The 27,426-nt window shown below is 41.1% G+C and overlaps 3 protein-coding genes across 5 annotated transcripts; 2 read left to right on the top strand and 1 right to left on the bottom strand.

Annotated features, from left to right (window-relative positions):
- The first annotated feature begins 61 nt into the window (after positions 1-61).
- Positions 62-7,442, top strand: mcm3 (minichromosome maintenance complex component 3). Its single transcript, XM_044329662.1, has 17 exons — positions 62-234; positions 521-633; positions 1,501-1,709; positions 1,823-1,953; positions 2,070-2,308; positions 2,403-2,511; positions 2,615-2,768; positions 2,907-3,038; positions 3,144-3,352; positions 3,437-3,611; positions 3,748-3,874; positions 3,967-4,117; positions 5,466-5,606; positions 5,749-5,858; positions 5,992-6,065; positions 6,233-6,332; positions 6,517-7,442. The coding sequence occupies exons 1-17, from the start codon at positions 160-162 to the stop codon at positions 6,713-6,715; spliced, it is 2,448 nt and encodes an 815-aa protein (XP_044185597.1). The 5' UTR covers positions 62-159; the 3' UTR covers positions 6,716-7,442.
- Positions 7,443-10,555: 3,113 nt separating this feature from the next.
- On the top strand, positions 10,556-14,862 carry il17a/f3 (interleukin 17a/f3). Its single transcript, XM_044329587.1, has 4 exons — positions 10,556-11,725; positions 11,968-12,200; positions 13,000-13,143; positions 14,018-14,862. Exons 1-4 carry the CDS (start codon positions 11,717-11,719, stop codon positions 14,142-14,144), a joined length of 513 nt encoding a protein of 170 aa, XP_044185522.1. The 5' UTR covers positions 10,556-11,716; the 3' UTR covers positions 14,145-14,862.
- A 367-nt stretch (positions 14,863-15,229) lies between these two features.
- On the bottom strand, positions 15,230-27,136 carry stmn4 (stathmin-like 4). Of its 3 annotated transcripts, none has more exons than XM_044329584.1 (6): positions 25,909-27,136; positions 21,198-21,260; positions 20,803-20,898; positions 20,430-20,635; positions 19,509-19,700; positions 15,230-16,914 (listed from the first exon to the last, which is right to left on the bottom strand). In XM_044329584.1, the coding sequence occupies exons 2-6, from the start codon at positions 21,208-21,210 to the stop codon at positions 16,855-16,857; spliced, it is 567 nt and encodes a 188-aa protein (XP_044185519.1). In that variant the 5' UTR covers positions 21,211-21,260; positions 25,909-27,136; the 3' UTR covers positions 15,230-16,854. The 3 variants fall into 3 exon arrangements, with proteins under 3 accessions (XP_044185519.1, XP_044185521.1, XP_044185520.1); XM_044329586.1 differs by lacking the exon at positions 25,909-27,136 and adding an exon at positions 22,252-25,902; XM_044329585.1 differs by lacking the exon at positions 25,909-27,136 and having other exon boundaries at positions 21,198-22,091.
- Positions 27,137-27,426: the final 290 nt, after the last annotated feature.

The following is a 27,426-nucleotide window of genomic DNA, read 5'->3' as shown; positions in this document are numbered from 1 at the left end:
CTGTAGAGTCGACCAATCGCATGTTACGCTCTGTTTCTACCCGGCACGCTGTGGCGCGAAAACCCTTCAGTTGTGTGGTTTGACGGGAACGGAGCACACGGCGCAGCGAACTGTGTATTATATTAAGATTTTTAAAAGTACAATAAATAATCACAGAAAATGGCAACCGACGTCGTAGATGACCTGGAGATGAGGGAGGCTCAGAGGGACTACCTGGACTTCCTGGACGACGATGTAAGTCTGACTTTTTTCGGTGAAATACTTTTCTGCAGGGATGAAATGAGAACCCATGCGGTCACAACAAAAGAAATGACCATCAGCTGCTTAGATATCAAGTAATCTTACTCTTGACAGTGAAATGTCATTAGTTTGCTAATTTTTTGCGGTAATAAGTTGAGCTAATCGTGTTTTTCGTTGATGCTTCTTGCTTCTTACGCTCAATGAAATCAGTCTTAATCAAAATGCTTTGCGATAAAAAATGACAAAGAACATGAATCCTCTTTTTTTTGCGAATCTGCAGCAAGACCAGGGAATATATCAAAGCAAAGTCCGGGACATGATCAGCGAGAACAAAGCTCGACTCATCGTCAACATCAACGACCTGAGGAGACGCAACGAGGCCCGAGCTGCAAAGTAAGAAAACTCTGTGTGTGTGTGTCTGTGTCATAAGCTATTGTTGAGGACAGATTTCAGACTTAAAACCAGTTAATTGGGGACAAAAACCTCCCCAGTTTTAAAAAAGGGTGATTTTTGGGTTAGAGGTTACGGTCAGTGTTGGATTAATTCTCCAGGAAATGAATGTAAGTCTATGTAATGTCCCCAAAAGTGACGTAAGTAAGCGTGTGTGATTGTGTGTGTGTGTGTGTGGGGAGGCTTGTGTGAAAGCCATGCCTTGAAAATTCATGAAACTTGCACAAAAAGGTTGGAGAAGCAGGATGAGCTGCTTTGAACACTAACCAAGGATCACACTGAAAACAAGTCCAGATAAAGTCTGAACATTTAGCAGGTTAACATGCAAACTGTCATTTGTTTCAGGACACTTTTACCTGATGTTTTTGTTTGATTGGACTGGTGTTCTGTAATATATTATAGATATATAATGGGTGGGTGGGTGTTATTATTTATATGACAACAGAATGGCATGATTGTAGGGCGGCAAATAATAATTTTCATTATTGATTTATTGTTTTTGCTTATAAAATATTAGAAAATAGTGAAAAATCTCCATTATAGTTTCCTAAAATCAAAGTGGGCGTCTTCATAGGTCTTGTTTTGTCCGATCAACAACCCAAAACTGAAAGATAATCAGTTTACTATCATCATGACCACGAAAAGCATCAAATCATCTCACGTGAGAAGCAGAAACCAGCTAATGTTTGGCATTTTTGACTAAAACGATGATTTGCTTATCAAAGTAGACTAATCGGTACAAACTACTTAACCAAAGTAACAAAAGCGTGTAATTAAATCCATGACCTAAAAGTTGCACGTCTCTACCAGGCTGATGAACAACGCCTTCGAGGAGCTGCTGGCGTTCCAGCGGGCTCTGAAGGACCTGGTGGCCTCGGTTGACGCCACCTACGCCAAACAGTACGAGGAGTTCTTCGTGGGCTTGGAGGGCAGCTTCGGCACCAAGCACGTCACCCCCCGAACCCTGACCTCCCGACTGCTGGGCAGCATGGTCTGCGTGGAGGGCATCATCACTAAATGTGAGTTTTATTATGAATTCTTTCTACTTCCTTCTGTTCTGGGAGCCTTTTAAGTTAATGATAATACTTTATTATGATATTATTGGACTCATTTTTTGTTTTTCATTCTTCAGGTTCTCTGGTGCGTCCCAAAGTTGTGCGCAGCGTCCACTACTGTCCAGCCACCAAGAAGACGATGGAGAGGAAGTACACAGATATGACTTCCTTGGACGCTTTCCCTTCCAGTGCCATATACCCCACCAAGGTAACGACACGCACTGCAGCACATGTATCTTCTTTTACATGTTCAGTATTTCTATGGCAACAATACTCGGAGTAGAAAGATGATTTAAGGACCTCTTCTTGTGTCTCGTCTAACAGGACGAGGAGAACAACCCTCTGGAGACAGAGTTCGGTCTGTCCATCTACAAGGACCACCAGACCATCACGGTGCAGGAGATGCCTGAGAAAGCCCCCGCCGGCCAGCTGCCTCGCTCTGTTGACATCATCCTGGACAACGACCTGGTGGACGTGGTCAAACCGGGAGACAGAGTGCAGGTCATAGGGACGTACCGCTGCCTGCCGGGCAAGAAGGGAGGGTTCACCTCCGGGACGTTCAGGTGAGATGTGGGACAAAGTGAAACTGGGAGCTCGTAATGTAACCAGAGTTCTTTTCTTTATTGTTAGTTAACCTCCCACTCCTGTCCCTCGCAGGACTATCATGATCGCCTGCAACGTCAAACAGATGAGCAAGGAAGTGTCCGCCTTCTTCTCCGCCGACGACGTGGCCAAGATTAGAAAATTCAGCCAGACTCGCTCCATCGTAAGCTTTTTGCTCCTCCCACCATGTTCGAGCGTTTTTTGAAAACGAACCTCGCTTTGACTAAAAGAGATCATCGAATCCTCACTTTTCTGTCTTTGCTCAGAACGTGTTCGATCAGCTGGCTCGCTCCCTGGCTCCCAGTATCCACGGCCATGAGTACATCAAGAAGGCCATCCTCTGCATGCTGCTGGGCGGCGTGGAGAAGGTGCTGGAAAACGGCTCGCGCATCAGAGGAGACATCAACATCCTGCTCATCGGTACTTTAGCTTATTCATTCAGGAACTATTGGGAACATAGTAGAGCTGCAACAGAAAATTAGTCGGCAACTATTTTGATGCTGTTGGGAGATAATGGTTTATATTATAGATCCGTCACCACAAATTCCTCTTTTCCAGGTGATCCGTCGGTAGCCAAGTCCCAGCTGCTGCGTTACGTTCTCCACACAGCACCCAGAGCCATCCCCACCACCGGGCGAGGCTCCTCTGGAGTGGGTCTGACCGCTGCGGTCACCACCGATCAGGAGACGGGTACGACGCACGCTCTTAAACGCACAAACACATCCTCATAATTTGTGGTGCGATCAGACTCTTTGATAAACCACCAGCCCGCTCATTATTCTCTGCTCCCCGAAGGCGAGCGTCGTCTGGAGGCGGGCGCCATGGTGCTGGCCGACCGCGGCGTCGTGTGCATCGACGAGTTCGACAAGATGTCCGACATGGACCGCACGGCCATCCACGAGGTGATGGAGCAGGGCCGCGTCACCATCGCCAAGGCGGGCATCCACGCCCGCCTCAACGCCCGCTGCTCCGTGCTGGCGGCCGCCAACCCCGTCTACGGCAGGGTGAGTAAAACGTTCAAATAAGACCCACAAGTCCGCCGATCTGTAGATTTGTCTCTAAAACGGTGACGCTCCGTCCCTCCGCAGTACGACCAGTATAAAACCCCCATGGAGAACATCGGCCTCCAGGACTCCCTGCTGTCGCGTTTCGACCTCCTCTTCATCGTGCTGGATCAGATGGACCCCGAGCAGGACCGGGAGATCTCAGACCACGTACTGAGGATGCACCGCTACCGTGACCCCCGCGAGCAGGAGGGAGCAGGTACTGTACATCAAGGCATCTTAGAAACCAACAGCTGAGTGTTATGGGCTCCCTAATTATTTGTAATTAAAAGGGAATGTTTGTTTACAGATTTAAAAATGATGTATGTTTTTTTTTTTTTTTTTTTTTTTTGTAGCCATGACTCTGGGTGGGAGCGTGGACGTCCTGGCTACAGAAGACCCAGACGCAGTAGCAGAAGAGCAGGAGGAGCTGCAGATCTACGAGAAACACAACAACCTGCTGCACGGAAGCAAGAGAAAGAAGTACGCACACAATTACAATAAACATTTTTTTAGATGACTTGTATCGGGTTACACCCAAAGTGGTAAAGATAACGTTCCTCCTCGTTTTTCAGGGAGAAGATTGTGAGCAAGGAGTTCATGAGGAAGTACATCCGCATCGCCAAGGCTGTGACACCTGTGCTGACGGAGGAGGCGGCCAATCACATCGCGGAAGAGTACTCGAGGCTGAGGAGCCAGGAGCAGCTCGGCACAGATATCGCCAGGGTGAGCAGCAGCAGCAGCAACACACACGTACTAAGGGAAAACACTTTATTACACCTCCATAATACTGTTCATTCTATACGTTCTAATTGTGAGGTTTAGATGATGTTTGTTCACAATAGTTAATGTTTTAATAAATCCTATTGTAGTTGGTGAACTGCATCGTCCAATCATGATAAAAATATAAGCAAACAGACATTCAGTTAAAAAAACATTTTATTTGAAGTTTGACGCCTTAAGTTTTACTGATGTCTGTTGGTGCACGTATTACATCATTTCCTGTTCATAGAAAACAGTAAAGTACATTTATTTCTTGTATACTAACAGCAAAAACTATATATTATGACAATTTGAATATAGTACATACTGTTAATATGTGGTGTTAAATTGGGAAGTTATGATTACTGGAATAAACACAAAATGTAGTTGGTATTCAGGCTGCACTAATGATTTTCATTAGTGATTAATCAGTAGTTTGGTCCAGAAAATGGTGAAAATTGTTTCCTGCAGCCCAAAGTGATGTATTCACAACCCAAAGATGTTCAGTTTACTGTGATAGAAGACTAAAGAAACCAGGAAATATTCACGTTTGAGAAGCTCGAGTCAGTATTTGGACTGTTTGTTTTGTATACCGAGGGGAAAAAAAAAAAAAAAAAAAAATAATAATCAACAGACTTGTTTCATACCGACAGGAAATGACACAATGCTTCCACAGTGTGATGCTAAACCTCAGAACGACCTCAGCAATTCAATTTAAAGCCTCTGAAAACAGTTTCAAATGATTTTATAACATAAAATTCATAACAAATAAGCAACAATGAAAGTTAAAGTTATTTATCAACAGCTTAACAATTTAAAAACTCTAACAGACTAATCTCATTTATCGGGACTGTGTGATTTATGTTCTGATCTGAATCTAGTGCAAATATGTGACATTGTTGTGTTTCCAACTAATCCACTTCAAACTAGTGAGAAAAGAAAAGACAAACACACAAATCTCTCAGAAATAAACAAATCTGTTCAAACTGGTTGAAAAACGTTTTCCTAAAAATGTTAATTTTTCTCTCTGAGACGTTTCTGGAGGTGTTTCAGTTTTTTTTTTTTTTTACCCCCAGCTTTGAGTAGCTCCTCTTTTCTCCCACAGTGCAATGCACAAAATAAATATAATACACTTGAATCAGGGATTTTAAGTATGTAAACTAAATCCGCCAGAATCTGCTACATCAAGTAGAAATTTCCTGCTATGACACATCAAAATGTCTGTTATGCAAAAATCTCGTTAAGTAGTTGAATCAGTGGTAGACAGCGTGCAGACATACACTGACCTCGTCCTCCTCCTCTTCCTCCTCAGACCTCCCCAGTGACGGCCCGTACGCTAGAGACCCTGATCCGTCTGTCCACGGCTCACGCCAAGGCCCGCATGAGCAAAGCCGTGGAGCTGGAGGACTCGGAGGTCGCCGTGGAGCTCGTCCAGTTCGCCTACTTTAAAAAGGTCTGCGTCTGCTGAAGGAAGGAGTGATGATGATGATGATGATGATGATGATTGTTTGGGGAGGAACTGCTGCAGTGTTTTTTTTTTTTTTTTTTTTAAATGTGTGGTAGAAAATCATGGTGTCTGTTTTTTTTCTCTGCAGGTTCTGGAGAAAGAGAAGAAACGTGCGAGACAGGAGCGGGACTCGGGGTCGGAGGAGGAAGAGGATGAGGAGACGTCCACGCAGCGTTCACAGAGAACTCAGAAGAAGAGGTACAAATGCAGCGATTAGTTTTCTCCAGCATGTGGTGCGATTTAAGCTGTCAGCTGAGTTGTTTCTAACATATATAAAAGATGCTCATCTCTATTGTCGGTCATTAACATCATTAACCTGTGTGACCTGCAGGGTGCGCCGTGGCTCTCAGGGCAGCGAGCCGTACAGCCCCTACGACTTCAGTGAAGAGCAGGACGTCCCTGAAAGTAAGAATATGATGCATTTGCACATAACAATGGAGTATAAACATAATAATTGCAATTTAGTCATGAAATAACACTTAATTGCTTTGAAAATCTTGTTGTTTTTTTTTATTTTTATGCCACATTGAGTTCTCACAATGGTGTCTATTCTTTTTTTTTTTTTTTTTTAGTTCAGGCCGGCACCCCGAAACCAGCGAAGCCACAGCGGGAGGCGGAGGAGCCGATGGAGGCCACCTCACAGCCTGAAGGCACCGAGCTCTCTGCAGACAGGTAGGCGTCTGGAAACTTGACACTCGTAACTATTTCAGGCTGTAGTGATGAGTGATGTCACTGAGGTAGTTTTAGTCTTTAGGATGAAGAGGTGTTCTGCCTCGTCACTTTCTATAGAAGAGCTTTTTAGACATTTGAGCTCATAACTAAAATAAATCATTTTGTTTTTATTTCCCTCCGCCAGGCTGAAGGAGTTCAAGTCCTCCTTGTTCGCCGTCTTCCAGTCCGCTCACGCTCAGTCGGTGAAGATGATGACCCTCATGGAAAACATCAACAAAGAGCGCGAGAATCGTTTCACAGAGCCAGAGGTCCGCACCGCTTTGACTCGCATGCAGGACGACAACCAGGTCATGGTGGCCGACGACATCATCTTCCTCATCTAAGGGAGGAGGATGATGATGAAATCGATTACATGGACTTGAAATCAACCGGACGACAAGAGGGAGCGACCGTGTTCTTCTTCTTCTTCTTTTCTTCGCTGTTTCACCTCAAGAAGGTGCTTCTATGTTTGTGAAGGTCTCTGTCACAGGGGTTAGTAGCTGTGGGTCTGCAGAGAGATTCAGTACTCGAGGAAGCTGGGGCGTTGCTTTTTTTTTGCTGGTGGCGGCTTGAGACCTGGTGTAAAGAGAAGAAACGGCGATATCAAAATGTACATTTAATATGTTTCTCCAGATGTTTGATACCCCCTTTTTTTTTTTTTTCTCTTGTTTTCATGCCTCCACTGTCTTTCCAACTCGTGTATTCTCCCAAAATGACTCTTTAACCTATAATCTACAATTCCACACATGAAGCACCAAGAAGTTGCTCCATCAACCAGTGCAAAAAGATGAAGTCTTACTCAGTTATGCACTTGTGTTTGTTTCTGTTCAATAGTGGTGATGTTACTTTTTAATATGTCCTTATTGCATCAACAGGCTGCTATTGTAAAAGCATACAGTAGGAGTGTAACTGCATCCTGGTGCAGATACAGCAGTGAAACATGTATAGAATAAGGACATAAGCTTTACCAACACGTCTGTCGTCTGGATTTGTAAATAGCTGAAGACAAGTTATGAAATTGTTAATTAAATGTAGTTTGTATAAAAAAAATAATAAATTGCTTGAGTATTACCATGGCAACAACTTGATTTCTTGATGTCTTCATACGAACGGGGGGGGGGGGGGGGGGGGGGGGGAATCACTGCTTGGCCAATGCTGGTAAATTAGTGCTGAGATATTTCTGGAAGGCATTAAACTGGGGCTTATTTTACCCATTCACTGGAAAAATGGTCTGACATACTGGGAAACTTTTTTGATTTCCCATAAGAGTCGTCTCAAATGTTGCTTCCTGATTGTATCAGTGTGTTTACAAGACATGGGAGCATTTTCATTGTATCCCGCCCCCTCAAAATGATTCAAGATCACTATTTTGCGTGGGCGGCGGTGCACATACGTCTCTACTAGTTTGGAAATCACTGCTCAAGTAAGTCCCACCGTCCTTCTCACACACCCGTAGCCCAGCGGTTTCATCTCTACGTCACCCTGAGTGATTATATTTTGGATGGTGTTGTGGGACCGCACGGTTGCCTCCATGCAACATACTGTAACTGACTGGCAGTTCCGTAACACGAGAAACTGCGGCTCCAGACCAGCCCAGACGACGACGACTGAGCAACCGCTGCCACGGTTTCGACACCCACGGCTGACTCATATCACATGTAGCGACCGCCTCGCATCTTTTTATTTTGGCCTAGACCAAGTTTAGTTTTAGTTTGTCTTTCATATGAGTTTTCTGGATGATCACAGTGATTCATTTGAATAAACAAGCTATTAAAGCATTAAAATCCTACTGCTATGACCCTCCTGAGTCTATAAAATGTTAAGTACACCAAAAAAAAAAAACACCAGGAAGAAAGGTTTTGGTCTAAGTCCAAGTCTCAAATCTTTAGAGGACAATTCTGAGTCAAGTCTCAAGTCGAGTCTTGCTTTATAATATAAAGCAGGTGGAGTCTCACAGCAGAGGTCAAAGTCTCAATTCTCCAGCTCTGGTAATAGTTTGTGAGTGTTTGTGTTGTCAAGGAAGATTGACATTCTGGGAAATACTCTTATTACCACTCATCTGACTCTCAGCAAGACAGTGAACAAGTGTAGTTCCTAAAATGTTGCCCTTTTTCAACTCCATCAAACCTAAAGACCTATAAATCAAACCCAGATTCTTTAATTAAGCATGTAAAAGTGGAGGTGGACCATATTCACACTCATTTTCCACTGTATTTCTCAATGAAGACAAAGGACAGTTGACAAAGACAAGACAAACAGAGATGTCCTCATTTCCCTTTCTGCTTCTCTCCTTCAAACCGACTAGTCCTCAGTGTATACATTTTTGCTTAATTTCATCATCAAACCTCCATCTATGTTTTTCTAGAGTCCACCCACGAGAAGCAGGTTGCTACGTGCCGTAAACAGAAACTCTGTCACTGAGATTTTCAAAATGATTAATGCACCGGTGAATCATGTTTGATCCTCCCATGCATTTCTCTCAGGAAGAAATTGATAGTGACAGTGGTTTGTGTTAGAAACGTCTTCCTAATTCATTTTTCTTTTACTTTCTTTTAAAAGCAATGGAGTAGAGTGAAAGAGGAAAGGGAAAGAAGTAGGTCGGTCGTTCTCTCTGACTCTGATGATGCCGTGTAGTTTTTGTTTTTATGCGCTAAGCTGCGCAATGAAAAATTCATCTCGGTTGACAATGAAATATTAACTTTGAACTTTTCATTTCTTCTGTATCTTGTCAATCTTGAATAAACCTTTAACATGTTGATGTTCCCGCTGTCTCTCTTCTCCTCTCTATGTTTTCATATCATCATTCCACAGTCAGTCATACACCGTTTTGGATATAAATGTGCATTTTTTTTTAATTGCATCATGTAAATATATCATTTTGCCTTATTTTTTAGTGTAAAGTCCTCTGAGCAATGCTTGTGATAAGGGACTGTATAAATAAATGATCCTGACCTCATATCTATCACTTGATATCAAGTCATACTCCATCTTTTGGAAAATAAGGCTGCAGACTGTTGTGCAACAGATTGTGAAGCTTAATGAGAACTAAAGTCTGGAAGTGCCATTTGGCAAAAGAGCAGACAAACTATCAAAAGAGGAATAAAGGCTAATGCAACTCTGTCCAATTCATGTTGAAATCATCAAAAACTTGAAACTATACATATAGTAGAGTGAGTTAGGTGATGAGCTCAATACTATCATACTTGTCTGTTGAATATAAGCTTAACTTAGCACAAACACTGGAAACAGCTTAGTTCTGTTTGAAGGTTACAAAACCCAACTTGCAGAAATGATCAGATATTGGCTTTGATATGGATAAAACTAACAAGATGTAACATGTTAATGGGCTTTAGAGGTTTTGGTAGGTGGATTTTTAATCTTTGGACAAAGCCAGGGTAGCTGTTCAGAGTTTTTCTTTTGGTAAGAAAACTATTAAGAAAGCACACTTGCCAAAATATCGAGCTATTTCTTTAAGACGACACAGCACACGTATGTAAAACCTGCAAGATGTGAGCTCAGCTCGAGAGTCCCCTTGACCCCTTTTATTTTTTGTTTCTGCACTTGCATAAATACACTGGACTTTTTTTTTTTTAACTTTTAAGCAGCATGTAAGTACTAATTACATGTCTTTACATTAAAACAAACACAAAATAGTAAATGTTAAAGCAGGAACAAAATAATTTGGACATGGAGTATGACAGGCAGCTGCATAAGTAGATGGAATTTTTAAAAAAGTAAGATTTAAAATCCTTTTTAAAATGAAGCTTGCGATTCCATTTTAAAAATCAATTATTAATTCACAATTTAAAGACAGAAAAAGGAAATACTATTATTAACTGGAAAATGTTACCTTTTTATTAAAATTATTTAACTTTTTTTTTTTTTTTTACAGTTTGATAATACATAATTCAAGAGACAATTAAATTACTCAATTTAAATTATCTTAAAAACTATATCAATTCATAAATGGATTATAGTTCAAATCTTAAAGTCTATAATTATTTTGGCATGCCCTGGCCTCCATAAGCTCCCGGCTGCAAATATTTAAAGGATTGTTTGGCAGTGAAGCTGCTCATGTGAACATATAATGTTTTCTCTGAAAGAAGAAGGACACCAAAAGATTTATGCAGACAGACAGAACGATACTTTAACCCCGGTTTTCTAAATTTTCAGTTTGTTACACTTTGTACATCTATACACCTGATTCTACATGTGTTGCAATGTTTTTTGCAGTCTAAAGGTGTGAAACTGCATCGTGCTCTGAAACCAGTTGTTCCACCGTACACCCAGTACAGCTGTGCTCCAGTTAGTAGACTCTTCACTCATATGATGCATGAGGAGAGAAGATGTTATCGCCTCTCTCACACACCGATTGTTCAAGAAGAGTAGTTATGCTGATTTATTACCAGAACCCCTGTCAGCATTTCCTTGACCTATATTACTTAGAGTGGGTTAGCAGCGTGTGGGCGTAAAGTTATGTTATTTGTTTTATATGACTATGAAGAGAGTCAATGTTGGGGCAGTTCAGAACGTATGTAGAAGTTTCATTCTGCTTTCAGAAAAGTTTTAAACTAAGCCAGATTTTTTGAAAGCCTATCACAAAAAAAATTATTTGTTCTACTTGGGTGTGGATTAACAGAATACACTCTGGTTTGGTTTGGACACTCTACAAAAATTTTCCAGCGTGAGTTGCAGATTTTCACGTCAGACTTTTTTTTTCTCCTTTTAGCTCAGAAACCTTCTCTTCATTGCCATAAAAGTAGTAGTGTGCCGTTTTCACAGCCACATCAATCAGTTTATAGGTGAACGTTCACATCTTTTGACAGGATGCAACAGACAAGACATATGAAAGCGTCACCTGGCTCATCAACACACGCATTTCACACCCGGGGGCTTGATGACTCGGTTATGATAGATTAAAACGTGGTCAAGTAAAAAAGAACATTGCTTTCAGAGACTTTGCAAATTAAAGAGAATGTACAAAAGTGTAAGAAGGCCTTCTCAAGTCTTTCTTCTTTTCTTTGTATGTTTGAATTGATGAGAGATAATGAGAAATATGCATACAAAGGTAGAGAATAAAAAGTGATGGGGACGTAGATAGATACAGATAAAGAAAGAAAAAAAAAAATTCCTACTACAAATACACAAAACTTGATCTTGTTTGTAGATCAACGTGTGTATCTTTAAAGTCAGTAACAGTAACAGCGGAAATGCACCACAGATCCTTTCAACACACCAACACATTCTGCCTGTATATAAACACAGCGAGAATGTAATCATAGCAAGACAGCGAGAGGAACGCTTCACAGTGAGGTTGAGCTCTGAAGGCGAGAGACGACACAATCATGATCCCGGTGAGCTGATGTCTTTTATTTCCATTTAATGATCATGAGATAACTTTTCAAACTTTTTTTTTATGAATGAATGTGACCACATAGAGTGAAATGGTGGTGCGCAGCGCAAAATTTAATTTGAAACTTTTAAAATTTCTTACTGTAGGTTGATGAGCAAAACTTTTTTTCTTCACCGTTCGTCCTCTTTTGGATCTCTCTTTAGCTGCTGTTTGTTTTAACCATTTCTTTATTGTTTTATATAGCCAAAAAAGGACTTAAGCCTGCGCTGCGTGTTAAGAGCTATATTGGTGCTGGGCCTCGCCTCTCTGTTGCACGCCGCCAGGAAAAACCAAGAAGTCACGGTGAAGTTGGGCTGGGGAACCGGACTTAAAGGCAAGACAGTGAGACTCATTCTGGATTCATCGGTGCAGCCTCAGATCGCCAGCACGTCTCCTTCATCCATCGCCAACATGTCTCTGTCACCCTGGACTTTCAAGTGAGGGGCTGTTCGGGTCTGAGTATAATGTCATTTTATGTTTTATTCATCAGTTCACAGAGCTTTTGCCAAAAATCACCATTTTGCAGTGGTGGAAAGTGACTAAGTACACTTACACAAGTACTGTACAAGTACAATTTTGAGGTACTTGAGTATTTCCATTTGATATTACTTTATACTACCACTCGTAGTACTGTACTTTCTACTCCACTACATTTATTTTGCAGCGTATGTTACTTTTCAGATGAAGATTTGACACTGTGGACTTTTAATATACAACACATTGTTGAAAATTTAATAATGATGAAACCAGCGGTTGCAAACCTTTTTGGCTGTTGACGTCTCACAAAAAGCAGTGTGTAACCAAGGTCACATTTCAGATGTCTATGAGTTGTCCAAGTCCTAAAGTGAAAACAGATTTTCCTCGCTGATTAATTATCTCACGACCCCTCGCATGTATCTGGTGACCCCTGCGGTGGGAACCACTGGACTTAACCAATGAACTTTATATAAAGTAGTTCAAACTAGCTCCACCTCCAGCAGCTGCAACCGTACTTATTACTTGTAATGGATTATTTTTGCATTGCTGTATGGGTACCTAAACTTAAGTAAAGGATCTGAATATTTCTACCACCACTGCCATTTTAACATGTCTTTGATTTCATGGATTACATTTTCTCCGAAGCTTGTTTTCATTACGTTTTTTGGTGATTTAATGAAAAGGTTGTGTCCATAACAAGATTCTTTAAGTTTTACAGGCATAAATGTAGTTTTTTTTCTTCTTTCCGTTCCTATCCAGAGACTCCGATGTGGCGTCTCGTTTGCCGCGGCGGATCCCTCAGGCTCAGTGCCTGACCTCCGGATGTCTCAGCTTCCAGGGGGGAGGTGAGGACGCAGCCCTGGAGGCTAAACCCATCTACTACCAGGTCCTGGTCCTCCACAGGTGAGCCACTGCGGTGCTTGTAAAAGCAACTAATTATACTTTTTTTTAGCTTTTTTTGCCTCTAGTTTTGTTTTCACTGCGGGTTACAGCACTACAATTTTCGTTATGTGCATGCTTAGAAATACGGTGAGTTCATGTGAGGTTGGCCTTGGATCAACCCAACAATTGGGACAATTATCTCTCTTAATCTCACGCATTTCCTGTTGAAATGCAGTGCTAGGGTGGGACATAAACATGGCAGGCATTATTCAGGAGTGTATACCAGATAACAGTTAGGGAAACAAAGGGGGTTACCTTTTAATGCTTCAAAAATGGACATCCACCACTACGAAATGAAGTAAAAATTCACTGTCCAGGAGGTAAGTGGGATTCTGACATACACACACCGTACCAGTACAGGATATGTTAAAAGTTTGGTGCATTTGTAGATGAGTAAGTGTGACAAATCAGTCTTTTTTTTATTGTGATTTGAAGTAGTGAGAATATGAAAACCAAAAGTAGAGCAGTCAGACACTGAGGTTAGGCTTTGCACAGCCTCAAGACTTCAAACCGCTGTTTCCTTAATCACTACACATGGTAAATATTTATTTCACCAACAGTGGTGGCATTTTTCTCTCTAATGCATCCCACACTGCTGAATGAATAGTGAAAACCCTATAAATGGTTTGTCATTTTTATCAGTTGCTGCATTAATTGCAGTGAACTGAATGTAAACACATTCAATTAGATTGATTAAAGTTCATTTTTGTTTGTTTCATCCCTGTTCATTGGTCCAACTCAACAAAATGTAATAGCCAACAGTAATCTGTTATAATCCCATAATAACATCATCTGAGTATATTCAGCTCTGACTCATTTTTCCATCCTACTGCAGAGTCCCAAGGCAAAGGCAGAAAAACAAAAGAGGGAAGAAGGCCAAGAAGTATGACTTAAGACTGGGAACGGAGGTGATCTCAGTGGGCTGTACCTGTGTGCGGCCCATCGTTATACCGCAACAGTAATGCAGAGAGCTCTGATGCCAGCAAGCATGCTGTGTTTATTGCTTCCTAACTTAAAATCTGTATTAAGCAATATTTTTCATGTCATAACCGAATCCAAGTGTACCAATTAGCTCTGTGAAAAGTCCCTTCACCATCACCGAGTCTCCAGCACCACCTATTTTGTGGGAATGAATTTTGCTGCAGCACTTTGTGACGTGACCGGGGCTTTTAGAGAATAGGTTCACAATTTTTCAAGTCTTTCTGAACAATGAAACAGGTTTTTCTTGCTGTAATCATTCCTCCTGTTCATACTGACCATTAGAAAATCCCCTCCAAATGCGCTTACAATGTCCTCAAAATGTATTTAAACATTTATCTGAAGATAATCTGAAGCTTCGGCCATAAAGTGGATATCTTTCACAGTTCTAGTCTTTTTAGTAATAAATTCACTATTTGTGTCATTCATTCACTCACCTGACTATTGTTTAAAGAAAGACTTGAAAATTGTGAACCTATCCTTAAACATATTAGCCATAAGACGTTGATACACTGGTAGTATCAAAAAAAAAAACTGGAAATAGTTGCATTTCTTTCTGCCCCCTAGTGGTCAAAAATGGCTTATTGCAGCTTTAATCCAGAGATGCAGACTCTGGCAAAAAGTGCTTAATGCTTTGTACAGTAAATGATTCTTGAACGATGTGGAATGACCGCTGACTGATTGATGTGAATTAATATTAAAAGTGTGAAAGTTTTTTATTGTCTTGTTTTATGCTTTATCACTGTTATTACTCACATTTTATAATAACATTGTTCACAAAATAAATGTGCTTCATTAAAAAAAAACAAAAAAACAACTATGATGTCTAATGAGGCTGTGAAAAATGATTTTGCTTAGGTGAGATAACAACAATATATTGAGTAATAAATTCAGTTATAATAATATTAAAAATAAGTTAAGTTTACATGCAGGAATTATTATTAAACAGCTAGATCATTTGCAAACTGTAAAAGTGTTGAAATCATATGTATGTGTATTGTGTGCATACAGAGTATCATACTATTATACTACACAGTGAGAAATCATGAGAACCAGAGCAAAGTGTGAGTTCAGTCAAGCTGTTTTTACTGACCATGCCAAATAGATACAATCAATCCAGCCTTGAAGACATATAGCGACACACAGTTACAGCAAGTACAAACCCCATGTTACGACTCCCAAACTACAGTGCAAACATTTTCAGCGTTTCACTCAAGTCAGTATGACTCAACAACTCGAGCAAATTTTCATCTTTCTGTTTACTCTTTTAATGTTTAAATCCTTGAAAATCATAAACTGACAATCAGAGCACAGTGACACATGCCAAAGCAAAGTGAGACCGCTGGTTAGCCAGAAAACCCTCGAGCTCATTTCTTCAAAAACCAAATTATGTCCAAATTCTGAACTGCTGCTTCTTCCTACTTTGCCTCCTTGTGATGTTATTTTTTTTTTTATACTGTATATATTCACCGTCCTTCATGTATGCATATGTGCTTTTGAGTTGTGCTTAATGAAACAAGAGTGCAATCGGTGCCCTAAACCTAAGAGACTCAAATGCAATGTCACTGATCTACAACTACACTACAGTTAAGGATCTAAAAGTTTCACAGAGAGCCTTAAAATGGCAGAATACAGCAGATCTCCTCACTTTTCAAGCTTTTATACCCTTTTTTTACTCCCCTAGAGAACTGTAGAAAGAAACAAAAGCCTGATTCTACACTTTAAATTCATAAACAATTCAGTGTGATTCACTGAGTTTAGCACACAGACGTCCCCAGACAGACTAGACAATCTTTAAATCGGTGCAGCGAAGAATTAGCATGAGAGCAGTGGACCTAGGGAAATCAATTTTTATTTTTAATTTCGGAAAACAGCAAAAGCTCGTGTGTTGTGTGTTGTGTCCTGGTAAATAACCTGTAACTTAAAGACTGAAGAGGCCTTAGACTCTTAGTTCTGACTTGTGTTGGTTTTGACTGAATAGGGCTCTTTAAACTACTGTGTCCAGTGTTACTCAAGCGCATCATATCTTTTCATCTTCTGCAAGGTAACAATTTAGATTACAACTCCCTTTCTCCGTAGTCACAGTATAATCGGAAAGAAACTGTGTAATTGGCTGTGTTGCTGCCAGATTGGTAGCGTTCAATGCCAACATCTGATACAAATCATTGCTAAAAGCAAGAAAAACACAGCTTAGTTTCCTTCCTTTTTCTTATTTCATTAGTTGTTTTTTATGATGCTGCTGTTGTACCATGCAGGATAATATAATTTCCTGCTGTCTGACTGAAGGAAGTGCATAAATGAGAGAGCTATAATTTAAATTTTTATCTCTTCCTGACTTGATGCAGCTTTAACTCCTCTCCTAACATCCATGGCTGCTCCTCTTTTCAAAATTTGAAATGTTTGTTTACATGCCACTCCGAACCCCCCCTGCCCACCCCCCACCACCACACACTTTCCTTAGAAAAACGATTTCTTTTTGAATTTCAACATCAAGAGTTGGCTAAACTTTGTACAGCTTCTTCAAGCATACATCAATATGAAAACGCATCTTTTCTCTTTGTTCGAGTTGCTATTGAGTTCTTTTTTTTTTCCTGCACTGTTTTGATTTCCTTTTTTTTTTTTTTTAACAACTCACAAAAACTCCCAGTCTTGCTCTTTCTCTCTCTTCCTCCTCAGATCCCTCGCTTCACTCGTCTACCGGCAGGCTTCCTCCTTCATTTCCTTGTTCTTCCTCACTTCCTCCGCGTGTTTGTCCTGCCAGACAAACACAGAGACACAGCAACATCAGAGTCATTTGCATTCATGAATATATTAGCATTAATGAAGGAGACGCCAGCAGAGCGAGGGAACGACTCAGCAGCTGCTCATAAAGATTTGAACGGGGGAATGATACAGAATGGGGAGAACTAAAAAGTATTTTCCTCCTCATATAATATTCATAATTACTGATCAAGCTTGTGAACAATGTTAAAATAGAAATGCAAATCTGCTTTATCATGATACTGAAGGCTTGCCTCATTTGCACTCAGGAAAACAGTAAGATTTGGGTGTCAGTAAAAAAGTACTGGTCAAAATTAGTGAAATATATCAAAATTTAAAGGAATAGTTCACTGTTTTGGGAAACTACACTTTCTTTCTGAGAGTTAGATGAGAAGATTGATGCCACTGACGCAACATAGTCATGTGCACATCCACAAAACCTCAGTGGGATAGGTGTTGGATAAAAAAAACAATTAAAATAGATACAACGAATACCCACACACTGATTGATACAACTCTCATATTTGTGTGTTAAGCATGGAGTTAGAGCAGGAAGCCCATTAGCCTAGCTTAGCATAAAGACTGGAGCAGGAGGAAACTGCTAGCCGAGCTCTGTACAAAGTTTAAAATGACACCTATCAACACCTCAAAAGCTCACAGATCAACACGTTGTATCTCGTTTGTTTAATCCGTACACAGAGAGAGAGATGTAAAAACAACAACCTGTGGTTTTAGAGGAAGTTACAGGGTGTAACTCTTTCTTGACGAACAACAGTTTATCCACCTTCTTGGACAACAAGAGGCTGCATCTAAAATCACTCCCTAGTTACTAGGGCTGTAGTCTGCTGGTCGACTGGTCGATTAGTTGGTCGATATGCTCTCGTCCGACTAAATTCTCATTGGTCGAATAATCTCCGTGTTATTTTCATAAGGAGAAATGTGCTACATCAACAGCTTTCCAGGATTAATCCATTATTTCCTGCGGCGGGAGGGACAGACTAACAAATTACCTGTGAAAACAACGGGGGTGTATTCAAAACACCCCCGTTGTTTTCACATCTTTGAACTCGCCCAACCGAACGGAGGCTGCTGGGTCTAACTGTACTCAACGTTTACTGAACGTACTTAACGTTTACTGAATCAGTGTTTCTCCATAATGATAACAACGATAACCCCCGCCAGACCAAAAAAAATATTTTTTAATATTTGATTGGAAATCGATAGCGTTTGGGAGTCTCTGTGCAGCGCCGTTCCGGTACGTGAGTCAACGTCTGTCGTTGCCTGGGAAACCACTGGTCGCGTGGCTCCGTTAAGGAGTATGCTTGCGTAGCGAGCGGGAAAGAGCGAGGGGCAGAGAGGTGACGCTGGATGCGAGCGGTAAGTTGTCAGTCTGGCAGTAAATGTACAGTACAGACTACAGTGAGTCAGTTAATAAATGCTAAAAAGTCACGTCTGTTGTTTCCCCAAATGCTGGAAAAGTGAAGGAGGTTAGCTCCAAAGTTAGCAACAATGGGTTAGCATAACCTGAAGACACAAAACAGACAAATACAGAACAGAGAAATGTGTGGCTACCGAGTTTACAGTGCACTCTGTCGACCAAGATTTTCTTTGGTTGACTACAGCCCTACTATTTACTATATAGTGCACTATATTTATCCTCCACCATGTTATTTCAGCGAGTGTGTGAAATGTAATATGGTGCGCTGATAAATTCTCACAATGAAACTGGTGATGATTAATAAACGTCTGAAATTGTGATTTATTGCTCACTATTGAGTAAACTATGCAGGGCGTGTAGAGTCAGAATAGTGCTCGTGTGAGCGAGGGAGTCATTTGGACACAGCTCAGGAATTCACAGTGCTTGGCTGATGTTCGCCAAGAAATACTTCCAGGATGTAACTCCCCTAAAACCAGAAATTATTGTTTTTACATCTCTGTTTGCATACAGATTAAACACAAGAGACATGATGTTTTATTTAGTGAAGTTAAGAGGTTAGGTAGAATATTGAACTCTGAAGAGAGCCAGGCTATATCTGTCTCCTCCTGCTTCCAGACTTTATACTAAGTTAGGCTAAACGCCTCCCGTCCAGCTCCTTACTAAACCCCCGGTCATGAGAGTGATATTGATCTGTTCATCTAACAAAAAAGCATACTTCATCATTTCAACATGTCAAACTATTCCATAAAGGCTTATAAGCTTTCTTCACACAGTCCAAACAGTGGAATGACAAACTGAAAACAATTGGGGAGAGAAAAGCCCTAAAAGGCCACAATAGTAATAGAGTTGATGCCAACAAACTAATAGTAATCTCAAATATGCTGCTAGTGCGTCACAGATCACATCTGGGGTCCGATTATTGCAATTACTGCATTATATTGTTCAAAATGGATGTTTTTTGTGTTTTTTTTTTTTTTTTTTACAAAAAGGAGCCCTACAGACAAGTTTGGACCCCAGAGAACAATTGTGGTTTACAGTCTGAAGTAGACATAGTTTGTGGTATTTGTTGAATTAAAGTGTGACACACTGAAGAACCTTTTTGGTAAAGAATACAGTAGTTATAGGGATGATAATATCAATTGGACGGTACCTTCTCCTGCAGCCTCTCCAGCATCGCGGCCAGCAGAGCCTCCCTGTTCTCCTTGTTGGCCTCCATCTTCTGCTCCAGCTTCTCCTTGGCGTTCTTGATGAAGTTGTTGTTCTCCTCAAAGGCCTTCTGGATCACCTCACGCTCGTGCTCCCTCTTCTCCGCCAAGTGCTTCAGCAGCTCGGCCTCCTGGCACTAGAGGGAGATAGATTCAACAGGTGATTTTTGTCCATGTTACAAAATACTTAAATAAGGATAAAAAAAGGAGATTAACTACAATCTTGGAGATCTTAAGCGTTACAAGAGGCACAATAGACGTTATGATGTGTGCATGTGTCTAATTTGAGTTATCACACGACAAAAGCAGAAAGTAGACATGACAGTTTGGTCCTTAAAGGCACTTAATAGACAAACACTTGTTAATAGGTGTGTTTGATGTTGCAGGTGTCTGAACGTTCTGCTGCAGGATACATTTCCGAAACTCTGCCTCAGCTATAATTTCCCTCTCTCTTCACCTTTCCCCCTCTCTTCCTCCCCCTCTTTCCACAGTCCTCTCCGCTTGATGAATATAAGCCATTGTGTGTGTGTCCTTGCGTGATTGCCCTTGTACTTTCATGTCCCTCTTTTCATCATCCCACTCTCCCTCCAAGCTCGCCTTTCCTCCCTTCCTATATGCATCCACCGCAACACACCCTCCCTCTTTCCTCTTATCTGTTTCCACCCTTTTCCTCCGGAGTCGATAAATCATTCTGCCCACAAAGAGTGTTGTCAGACGTTTTATGTCGCCTGAATGAGTTACAAATAGCGCAGGTTAAGGTTGCACTTTAGGGTTAGGGTTTGTCCAGCTGGGTTTCTTATGGGCGTCATCATCGTAGACAATCTCAAGTTTGGAAGAACCCCCATGGCTCCGCCTTCACCCCTCACCTTTCGCCTCTCCTCGGCAGCCTCCAGCTTCTTCTGGATCTCCTCCAGGGACGGGTCGCGGCGTTGCGGCATGGAGGTGTTGAGCTCTGGCACGCCATCAAAGGACGGGGGCTTGAGGATGACCTCGAAGGCCTGGCCCGATGCCCGCTTGTTCAGCTCAATCACCTCCACGTCTTTGATGACGCACCAACCCAGGTCCACCGCATCTGTGTTGGATCATAGCCATGTTTAGATTTTTTTTATTTACTGTGACTTTTCAATAGAAGGAAACTGTTAAACATAATCAAAATGTGATTTTACATGCGTCTCCTGGCTATGATGGATTTCTTCCTGCGTGATTCATTGATGTCTGTGAAAAACAGATTTCTTTTACCTTCTGCCTTGTATGTAGGTTTTTCTGCAGTCTGTGGGTTCAGGCAGGAGCAAAACAGAGACACCAGGGGGAGCTCTTTGACCTTCTCTTTGTAGGCTGAGGACACAAACACACACACACACACACACACACAAACACACACACTTGTGCTGTCATGCTTGACATTGTGTTGACACAAACTTAATGATGAACAAGCATTCAAGGGCTGATGATGTAATTCTCCTTTTCAGTGAAAGTGACGAGTCATTTTCATTGTGTTATTACAACAGTCATAATAATGACAAGATCTATGATTCAGATAGTAAAATTGCACCATGGAGTCATTAGCAGTATACACAGGGAGGAGGAGGAGGGGACCTGTAAGGTGTGCAGGTTTCTGCTGTGACTGCATTTACCTGCCAGAGTCATCTTCTCACTGCGTATGTAACTCTCCAGGGATGCTGAAGATCCTTCTCAGTCTGTCAGAGACACACACGCACGGACAGAGAGGGACAGAGAGGGACAGAGAGAGGGAGGATTACATCAAGCATCTTTAAAGGTCACATAATGAAAGCGCGCGTGGCTCAAGAGAGAATTAATAAGACAGAAAAACTGCAGAGCACTTGTGAAAGCTCCTCCCATTAAAGTTAAACTCCACCAATGAGAGAATAGCTCTGCGTAAGAACTGTTGGCAGAAGTAAAGAATAAATGTAGGCTACCCAGCCAAGGATAGTCTGTCAGTTTTAATAAAGACAGAGAATATCCAGCCAAGGAAGTAAACAAGAATGAATAATAAAAAGAATATCCTCACATAAACTATATTATATTACATTTTGATTTACAGAGGTCCTCATCAGAAAGACTGTGAACATCCTTCCTCATGTGAGATTTCATTAGAAAACATTAAAATAGCTTCTGATTACAGTAGAGGACCCAAAATACTTCAAAGGAACAGTTAGACCTTTTGGGAAATACACTTATATGCTTTCTTGCCAAGTTGAAGATGGAGCAAGGCGATGGTTAGCTTAGCTTAATATAAAGATTGGAAGCAGGGGGAAACAGCTAGCCTGGCTCCGTCCTAAGATGACAAACTATTTCATCATTGTCATGGTATCGCTGTGAAGTTACCAGGCAACCAGCAGAGACTCCAGGAAGTCACTACTTGCAGCCAAGAAATAGTGTAGGACATAAAAAACGCAACTGGACGTTTTTACATTTCGGTTTTGGTACGAATTAATGAGCTTTAAAGGTGCTAGTAGGTGGATTTTGTTAGCTTTGGACAGAGCCATGCTAGCTGTTCCCCCCTGTTTCCAGTCTTTATGCTAAGCTAAGCTAACTGTAATTTCGCCGTAGCTTCATATTTAACGCACAAACATGAGAACGGTATTGATCTTCTCATCTAACTCTCAGCAAGAAAGTGAATGAGCTTATTTCCCAAAATGTCAAACTATTCCTTTAAAGCTTGCTTACCGTTAACACTGTTACATATCGCTGATCTGTGATGCCATGCCCACTTCTGCTTCAGTGATTTCATATGTTTCCCAAAATGCCACTCCCAAATTACAGCCGTGGCACCAGAGCCAGAAACTGCTGTAAATCTTCGAGAATATCCAAGAGAGGAAGAGGAAGGTATAAAAAAACAAAGCAAGGAAACAACCACGACACCAGCCGGTTTCACCACCTGCTAAAAATGTACTTCTTTCCTTTAACAGTGCTGCAATATGTGACGTGATCGTGATACATCGACTATGGCCTGTTAATCACATCAAATCTAACTGTTCGACAAAGAGGAAATTAAATTCAACAACAATCCAATTACATTTTTAATGAATTTAAACCACAAATTGAATAGAACTGAATTGCACTATTGCGAGAGAGAAACAGCAAAGTAGCAACTGTCTCACCAGACCTTTCTACCACCTACTATCCCTCTGTCTTTCTGCGTCTATCCTCTGACTGTCAGATGGCCTAATCAACACTGAATTGATGAACATCTGATGGATGCTGTAATTCCGTCTCTCTCATTCTACATAGACTTTCAAGACCTTTTAACTAAGTGAACAAAGCTACTGAAGGTAATTTTCCACACTTCAGTGAATAAAACTTGTACCATTATAGACAATTATATTTCTTACCTCATCAAATTAATGATAATGGACAGAACTTTCTGCATCATTGCCACTCATGGTTATACGCAAACAACAAATTACTCAAAGGTTGTGAATCCTTAAATACTTGTTGTTCGCTAATTGGAGAATCTTAAAATGTCAGAATCTAGGAGTGGCCTGCACAGCATGTTGACCTTTTCACAGCTGACTGCACCCACTAATTAAGTATCCCTTAATTCTGGGATCCAGTATCATCAAAACATAAGCCCTCGTATCATGTGGAAACACAACAGAATTAGGCCCAATTCTTTTGTGTTTGTGTGCTGAGGAGTTATACCCGTATTAGAGGGCAAACAAAGATTTGAACATCATGAAACTGATTTCCACTACAGAGACGTGCCGCTGTGTCCCGACGTGAGTCTATTTAATCAAACATCTGTGATGGGACGTGTCTGCCAGAAAGCCCAAATGCCCCGCCCGCATCTCAACCGGCTCCCCTTCATCTTCTGAGCAGGGATTCCACACAGGTGATCATCCAAACAGCACCTGGGACAGTCGTTAATCATTCTGTCTTAATTTCAGCCAAATACAGAATGCACCACGAGGCGAGAGACTTGTCAAGTTAAAGAAAACCTAATGGCAAAGAAGGAAAGCTGTAAATAAAATTAAAATTCTTAAACTGTATTTATCCTTTCAAGATCAGCATGCTAACTGTGCTATCCAGACAGCTGTAGGATGCTATTGTTGGATTAACGGAAGGCTTCGACATTTTGGGAAAGCAACTATTTTCTTTGACGAACAACTGTTTTTCCATCTGCCATCTGCCGTCTTCCGTACTTCCATTCACCTTCCGCACTTCTGTGTAGCATCTCTTGGTTACCTGCTTCTATCTATAGAAGTGAGCTCCTGAGTGTGTGTGTGTGTGTGTGTGTGTGTGTGGAGAGATGTCTCATTACAGTGTAGAGCACACACTCACCTGACCCTCCTGACATGGCTCCCAGTGAGACACACACACAAGGACACACACACACACACACACGCGCTCACGTATATATGGGCACATGTAGCAATATGAATGCATGTACAGATACCTGTAAATACACAGTTGCAGGCAAACATACTAATCAGGCAGTAAGGATACTGCTTTGCTGCACTGTTGGAATGCAAACACACACACACACACACACACACACACACACACACACAGCTGCTTCTCATCTTATGAAACCACCCAGGTTGCAGATCAATGCACCGCTTCCTGCAGGAGTGAGAGCGCTCCATTTCTTGTTTGTCAATACACAGAAAGAGAGAGAGAGGGAGAGGGAGGGAGAGCAGCTTGTACAGGTCTTGGTACACATGGGGAACATTTGGGGTGGTGCTGATGGGAAATTTTGCTGACAGTTATACCACCGAGAGGTTTTTCATTAGGCTATACTATTTTATGATATTCATAGAATTTTTGTCCCAGGAGGTAACTGTTCTTCATCTATGCTGAAGGTAATATTTCTCCTGTGCTTTTGTAAATACCTTGTGGCTTTCTTGTAAAAAAAAACATCTATTTTGTCACTCTCAAAAAAGACATAAAATATATGTTTCCGCTATGTCCCGACACCTCATATAAACCGGATTATAGTCACACTTTTAATAACACTTTTAAACTTAAAACAACACTTTTTTGTCAAGTCGAGTTCCAATTCCAAATCGGAAATGATGATTTAAAACGTAACACTTCATATATCAACACATGCCCTGGAAACTGGAAATGATCTGCGCAGTCAGCAGAAGTCTCATACAACCACAAATAAAACTTCAACATTGTTCCATACTTGCAGTAGTTTTTCTTTCAGCAGTTGCGGCGGTGATATTGCTCTAATGGATATCAAATTTCCTGAAAGTGGATGTCATTGGATTTTCATTTTTCCTGCTGGATTGTACAGAGCACTGATACCCTCAGTGTCCCAGATGAACCTTGAGTTTCCAAAAATTAGAAGTAGAAATTGATTTTTTTTTTTTTTTGTTGACTTCCATGGACGCAGTATTTGATGTACTACTTACTATATATATATTTTCATATTCATGCATTAAGAATAAACAGTATGTAATGAATATTACCATTTATATCAATCCCAAACACCATCTGATTGATGTTCATCTGATGTTTACACACCTCTGATTATTTCTAGAAATATTCTGATTGTAAAATTCTGATTTGTCATAGCAGGAGTAGTTATAATGTACTCTAACTTCACACAAAAGTTCCCATATGTCCTACGTCACGAGAATATTAACATTTAGCCCAAAACACCCATCTACATCTGTCATTTTTATGAGGCATTTTGACTCAATTGGTTGGAAGCGAGTTAATGCACAGATTGCTTTGTAAACTGTTTTTTTTGCATATAAATACACTTACGCACGCAATAATGAAACCTGAACCTTGCACAGCTAAAGGTGAAATATATACAAAACACAGGACACTACATACAAAACCATTCAAAAATATCAGGTGAAGAGGAACTTTTGTCAACTATTAATCACAAATCTTTTATTTGTCTCTTACTCTCATCCTTTCTGTCTTTAACACACATACACACACACACCCCTATTTGCTACATAAACACATACAAACTCCCTCATTTTCCTCTCCCGTTCTCTTTCTCTCTCCCTCCTTCCCAAAAATCAGGAACAAAGCTGCATCCTCACATATGGAAGATCAATAATAAATAACACAGGTTATACACCATATACAGTTACTGAGTACACTGAGTCCTCTCCCTCTCCTTCTTCCTCTTTCTCCTGTCAGCAGGAACCACCGCATCATCACTATCCTCACCCTCGCCCCAATACGCCCTACCGACACACACACACACAAACACAAACACACACAGACACACACATGCACAGACACACAAGCATACAACATTCACTTACACAATAAAACTTAACCTTCAGAGCTCACAGTGAAACGCAGATGATGTGTGCCGCTGTGTGTTTTGTGATGTGAGTGCTGCAGACTCACCCCCCTCTGTCCCTGTCTTCTCTGCTGCTGATGGTGGACCGGTGACTACGGTTACCCCCGTCTGGATGCACGGATAGAGGCGCCGGGCAACAGCATCAGCAACAGCATCAATGCTGCCTCCATGACATCACCTTAGACATGTCTTATTGGTCTGAGACTCTGCCAGCATCCAAGCCTCACAGCCAATGGGAGCAGGGAGGGAGGATGGGGGGAGGGCCATCAGCTCTTTGTGGTGTACTGCAGGGTGGGTGGTAGAACCAGTGTTTTATTATGTGGCGCAGGGGTGTGTGATTGTGTGTGTGTGTGTGTGTGTGTGCCTTTATATGTGTGTGTATGAACAGTGTATTATGTATGAAGATGCAAGAGTTGAGTCAAGTAGTGTGAGAAATTGGTGAACACTGGTAGTGTGCGTGTGTGTGTGTGTGCGTGTGTGTGTGTGTCTCTCAGCAGGGGGCCCAGCTAGGAAGCACGCAGGACACTAAATTATTTAGATCCTAACAGTAAAAACTGGAACCTTTTGCAGTGTGAAGCACATGCCGTCTTGTTACTGCTACTACTGTTAGACCTGCAAGTACTGGTAATTGTACTACTACTGCACTTTCAGAGGCACTGTACTACTTATATTTCTACTATTACCACTTAAAAACCTTCATTTCATCCTTCTGTTCTGTTTTGTTTGTTGCTCATGGTCGTATTTTTTCAGCATGTCAGGTTTACATATTCAAGTCCAGTTTGGATGTGCTACAAACATAAGTAGTCACCCAGCTTGTCAAGTTTCTAGTGCTGTTTGTTGGACAAAGCTAACACTTTTAAAATTACACCTAGGCCTCTGGAAACTGGGATGGGCATTTTCCACAATTTCTACTATTAGCAACGGGGATTTCACTTAATGTTACTGACATTTAAGGTAAACTATGTTGTTTTTGTACAAGTTCAGAAGTCTAAAAACAGGCCTGTCATCAGGGCTGCCAACTTCTGACTTCAGCTTGGAGTGAGATTTGTTCCCATAGGGGAGGGGGATCTTTTTGCTAATTTGCTAATATTGGGAAGCATTTTTGATATGCACTCTAAATGTTACACAAATTTATCTTCAAAACATATGATAAGAAAGATTTATGCTCCTTACCGAGTTGCTTCAATCATCCGACACTCCCCACTTTAGACTCTCTACCCAAATAGAAGTAAATAGGTCTAAGCATGGGTGCCTGGTTATTTTTTAAAATGGGGAGTAAACTTGGAAAGATACAGAATTGTAATTTAAAACAAATTCCCTGCATTTCTACACCACCTAACATCTTGGATTAAGTCAAGAAACGGCCACCTGCACCAGTCTAGATTAGTTAGATTGAGAGTGCTATGAAAACCAAGAATGCATCAAGAACAGTATATAATTGGGTGGATCAGGGCAGGGAATGATTATTAGAAGAACGGCTATTTCATATTTGAAATGCTTTTCACCCCATCCAACCCTGCTCCGCCTGAGAAACAGCCTTACCTAACCTGGTGTGCTGAGCTCAG

The sequence above is a fragment of the Thunnus albacares genome, chromosome 16 (assembly GCF_914725855.1).
Source record: "Thunnus albacares chromosome 16, fThuAlb1.1, whole genome shotgun sequence".
NCBI lineage: Eukaryota > Metazoa > Chordata > Actinopteri > Scombriformes > Scombridae > Thunnus > Thunnus albacares.
The sequence above is the reverse complement of the archived record's forward strand: the minus strand, read 5'-3'. Positions and strand labels throughout refer to the sequence as shown.

Coding starts and splice junctions, on each gene's coding strand:
- stmn4 (XM_044329584.1), bottom strand. Junction 20,636..20,802: donor ACCTACATACAAGGCAGAAG/GTAAAAGAAATC, acceptor GATCCAACACAG/ATGCGGTGGACCTGGGTTGG. Junction 19,701..20,429: donor CTGCCGAGGAGAGGCGAAAG/GTGAGGGGTGAA, acceptor ATCTCCCTCTAG/TGCCAGGAGGCCGAGCTGCT.
- mcm3 (XM_044329662.1), top strand. CDS start 160: ATGGCAACCGACGTCGTAGATGACCTGGAGATGAGGGAGGCTCAGAGG. Junction 634..1,500: donor AACGAGGCCCGAGCTGCAAA/GTAAGAAAACTC, acceptor CGTCTCTACCAG/GCTGATGAACAACGCCTTCG. Junction 3,875..3,966: donor CACGGAAGCAAGAGAAAGAA/GTACGCACACAA, acceptor CTCGTTTTTCAG/GGAGAAGATTGTGAGCAAGG.
- il17a/f3 (XM_044329587.1), top strand. Junction 12,201..12,999: donor CTGTCACCCTGGACTTTCAA/GTGAGGGGCTGT, acceptor GTTCCTATCCAG/AGACTCCGATGTGGCGTCTC. Junction 13,144..14,017: donor CAGGTCCTGGTCCTCCACAG/GTGAGCCACTGC, acceptor ATCCTACTGCAG/AGTCCCAAGGCAAAGGCAGA.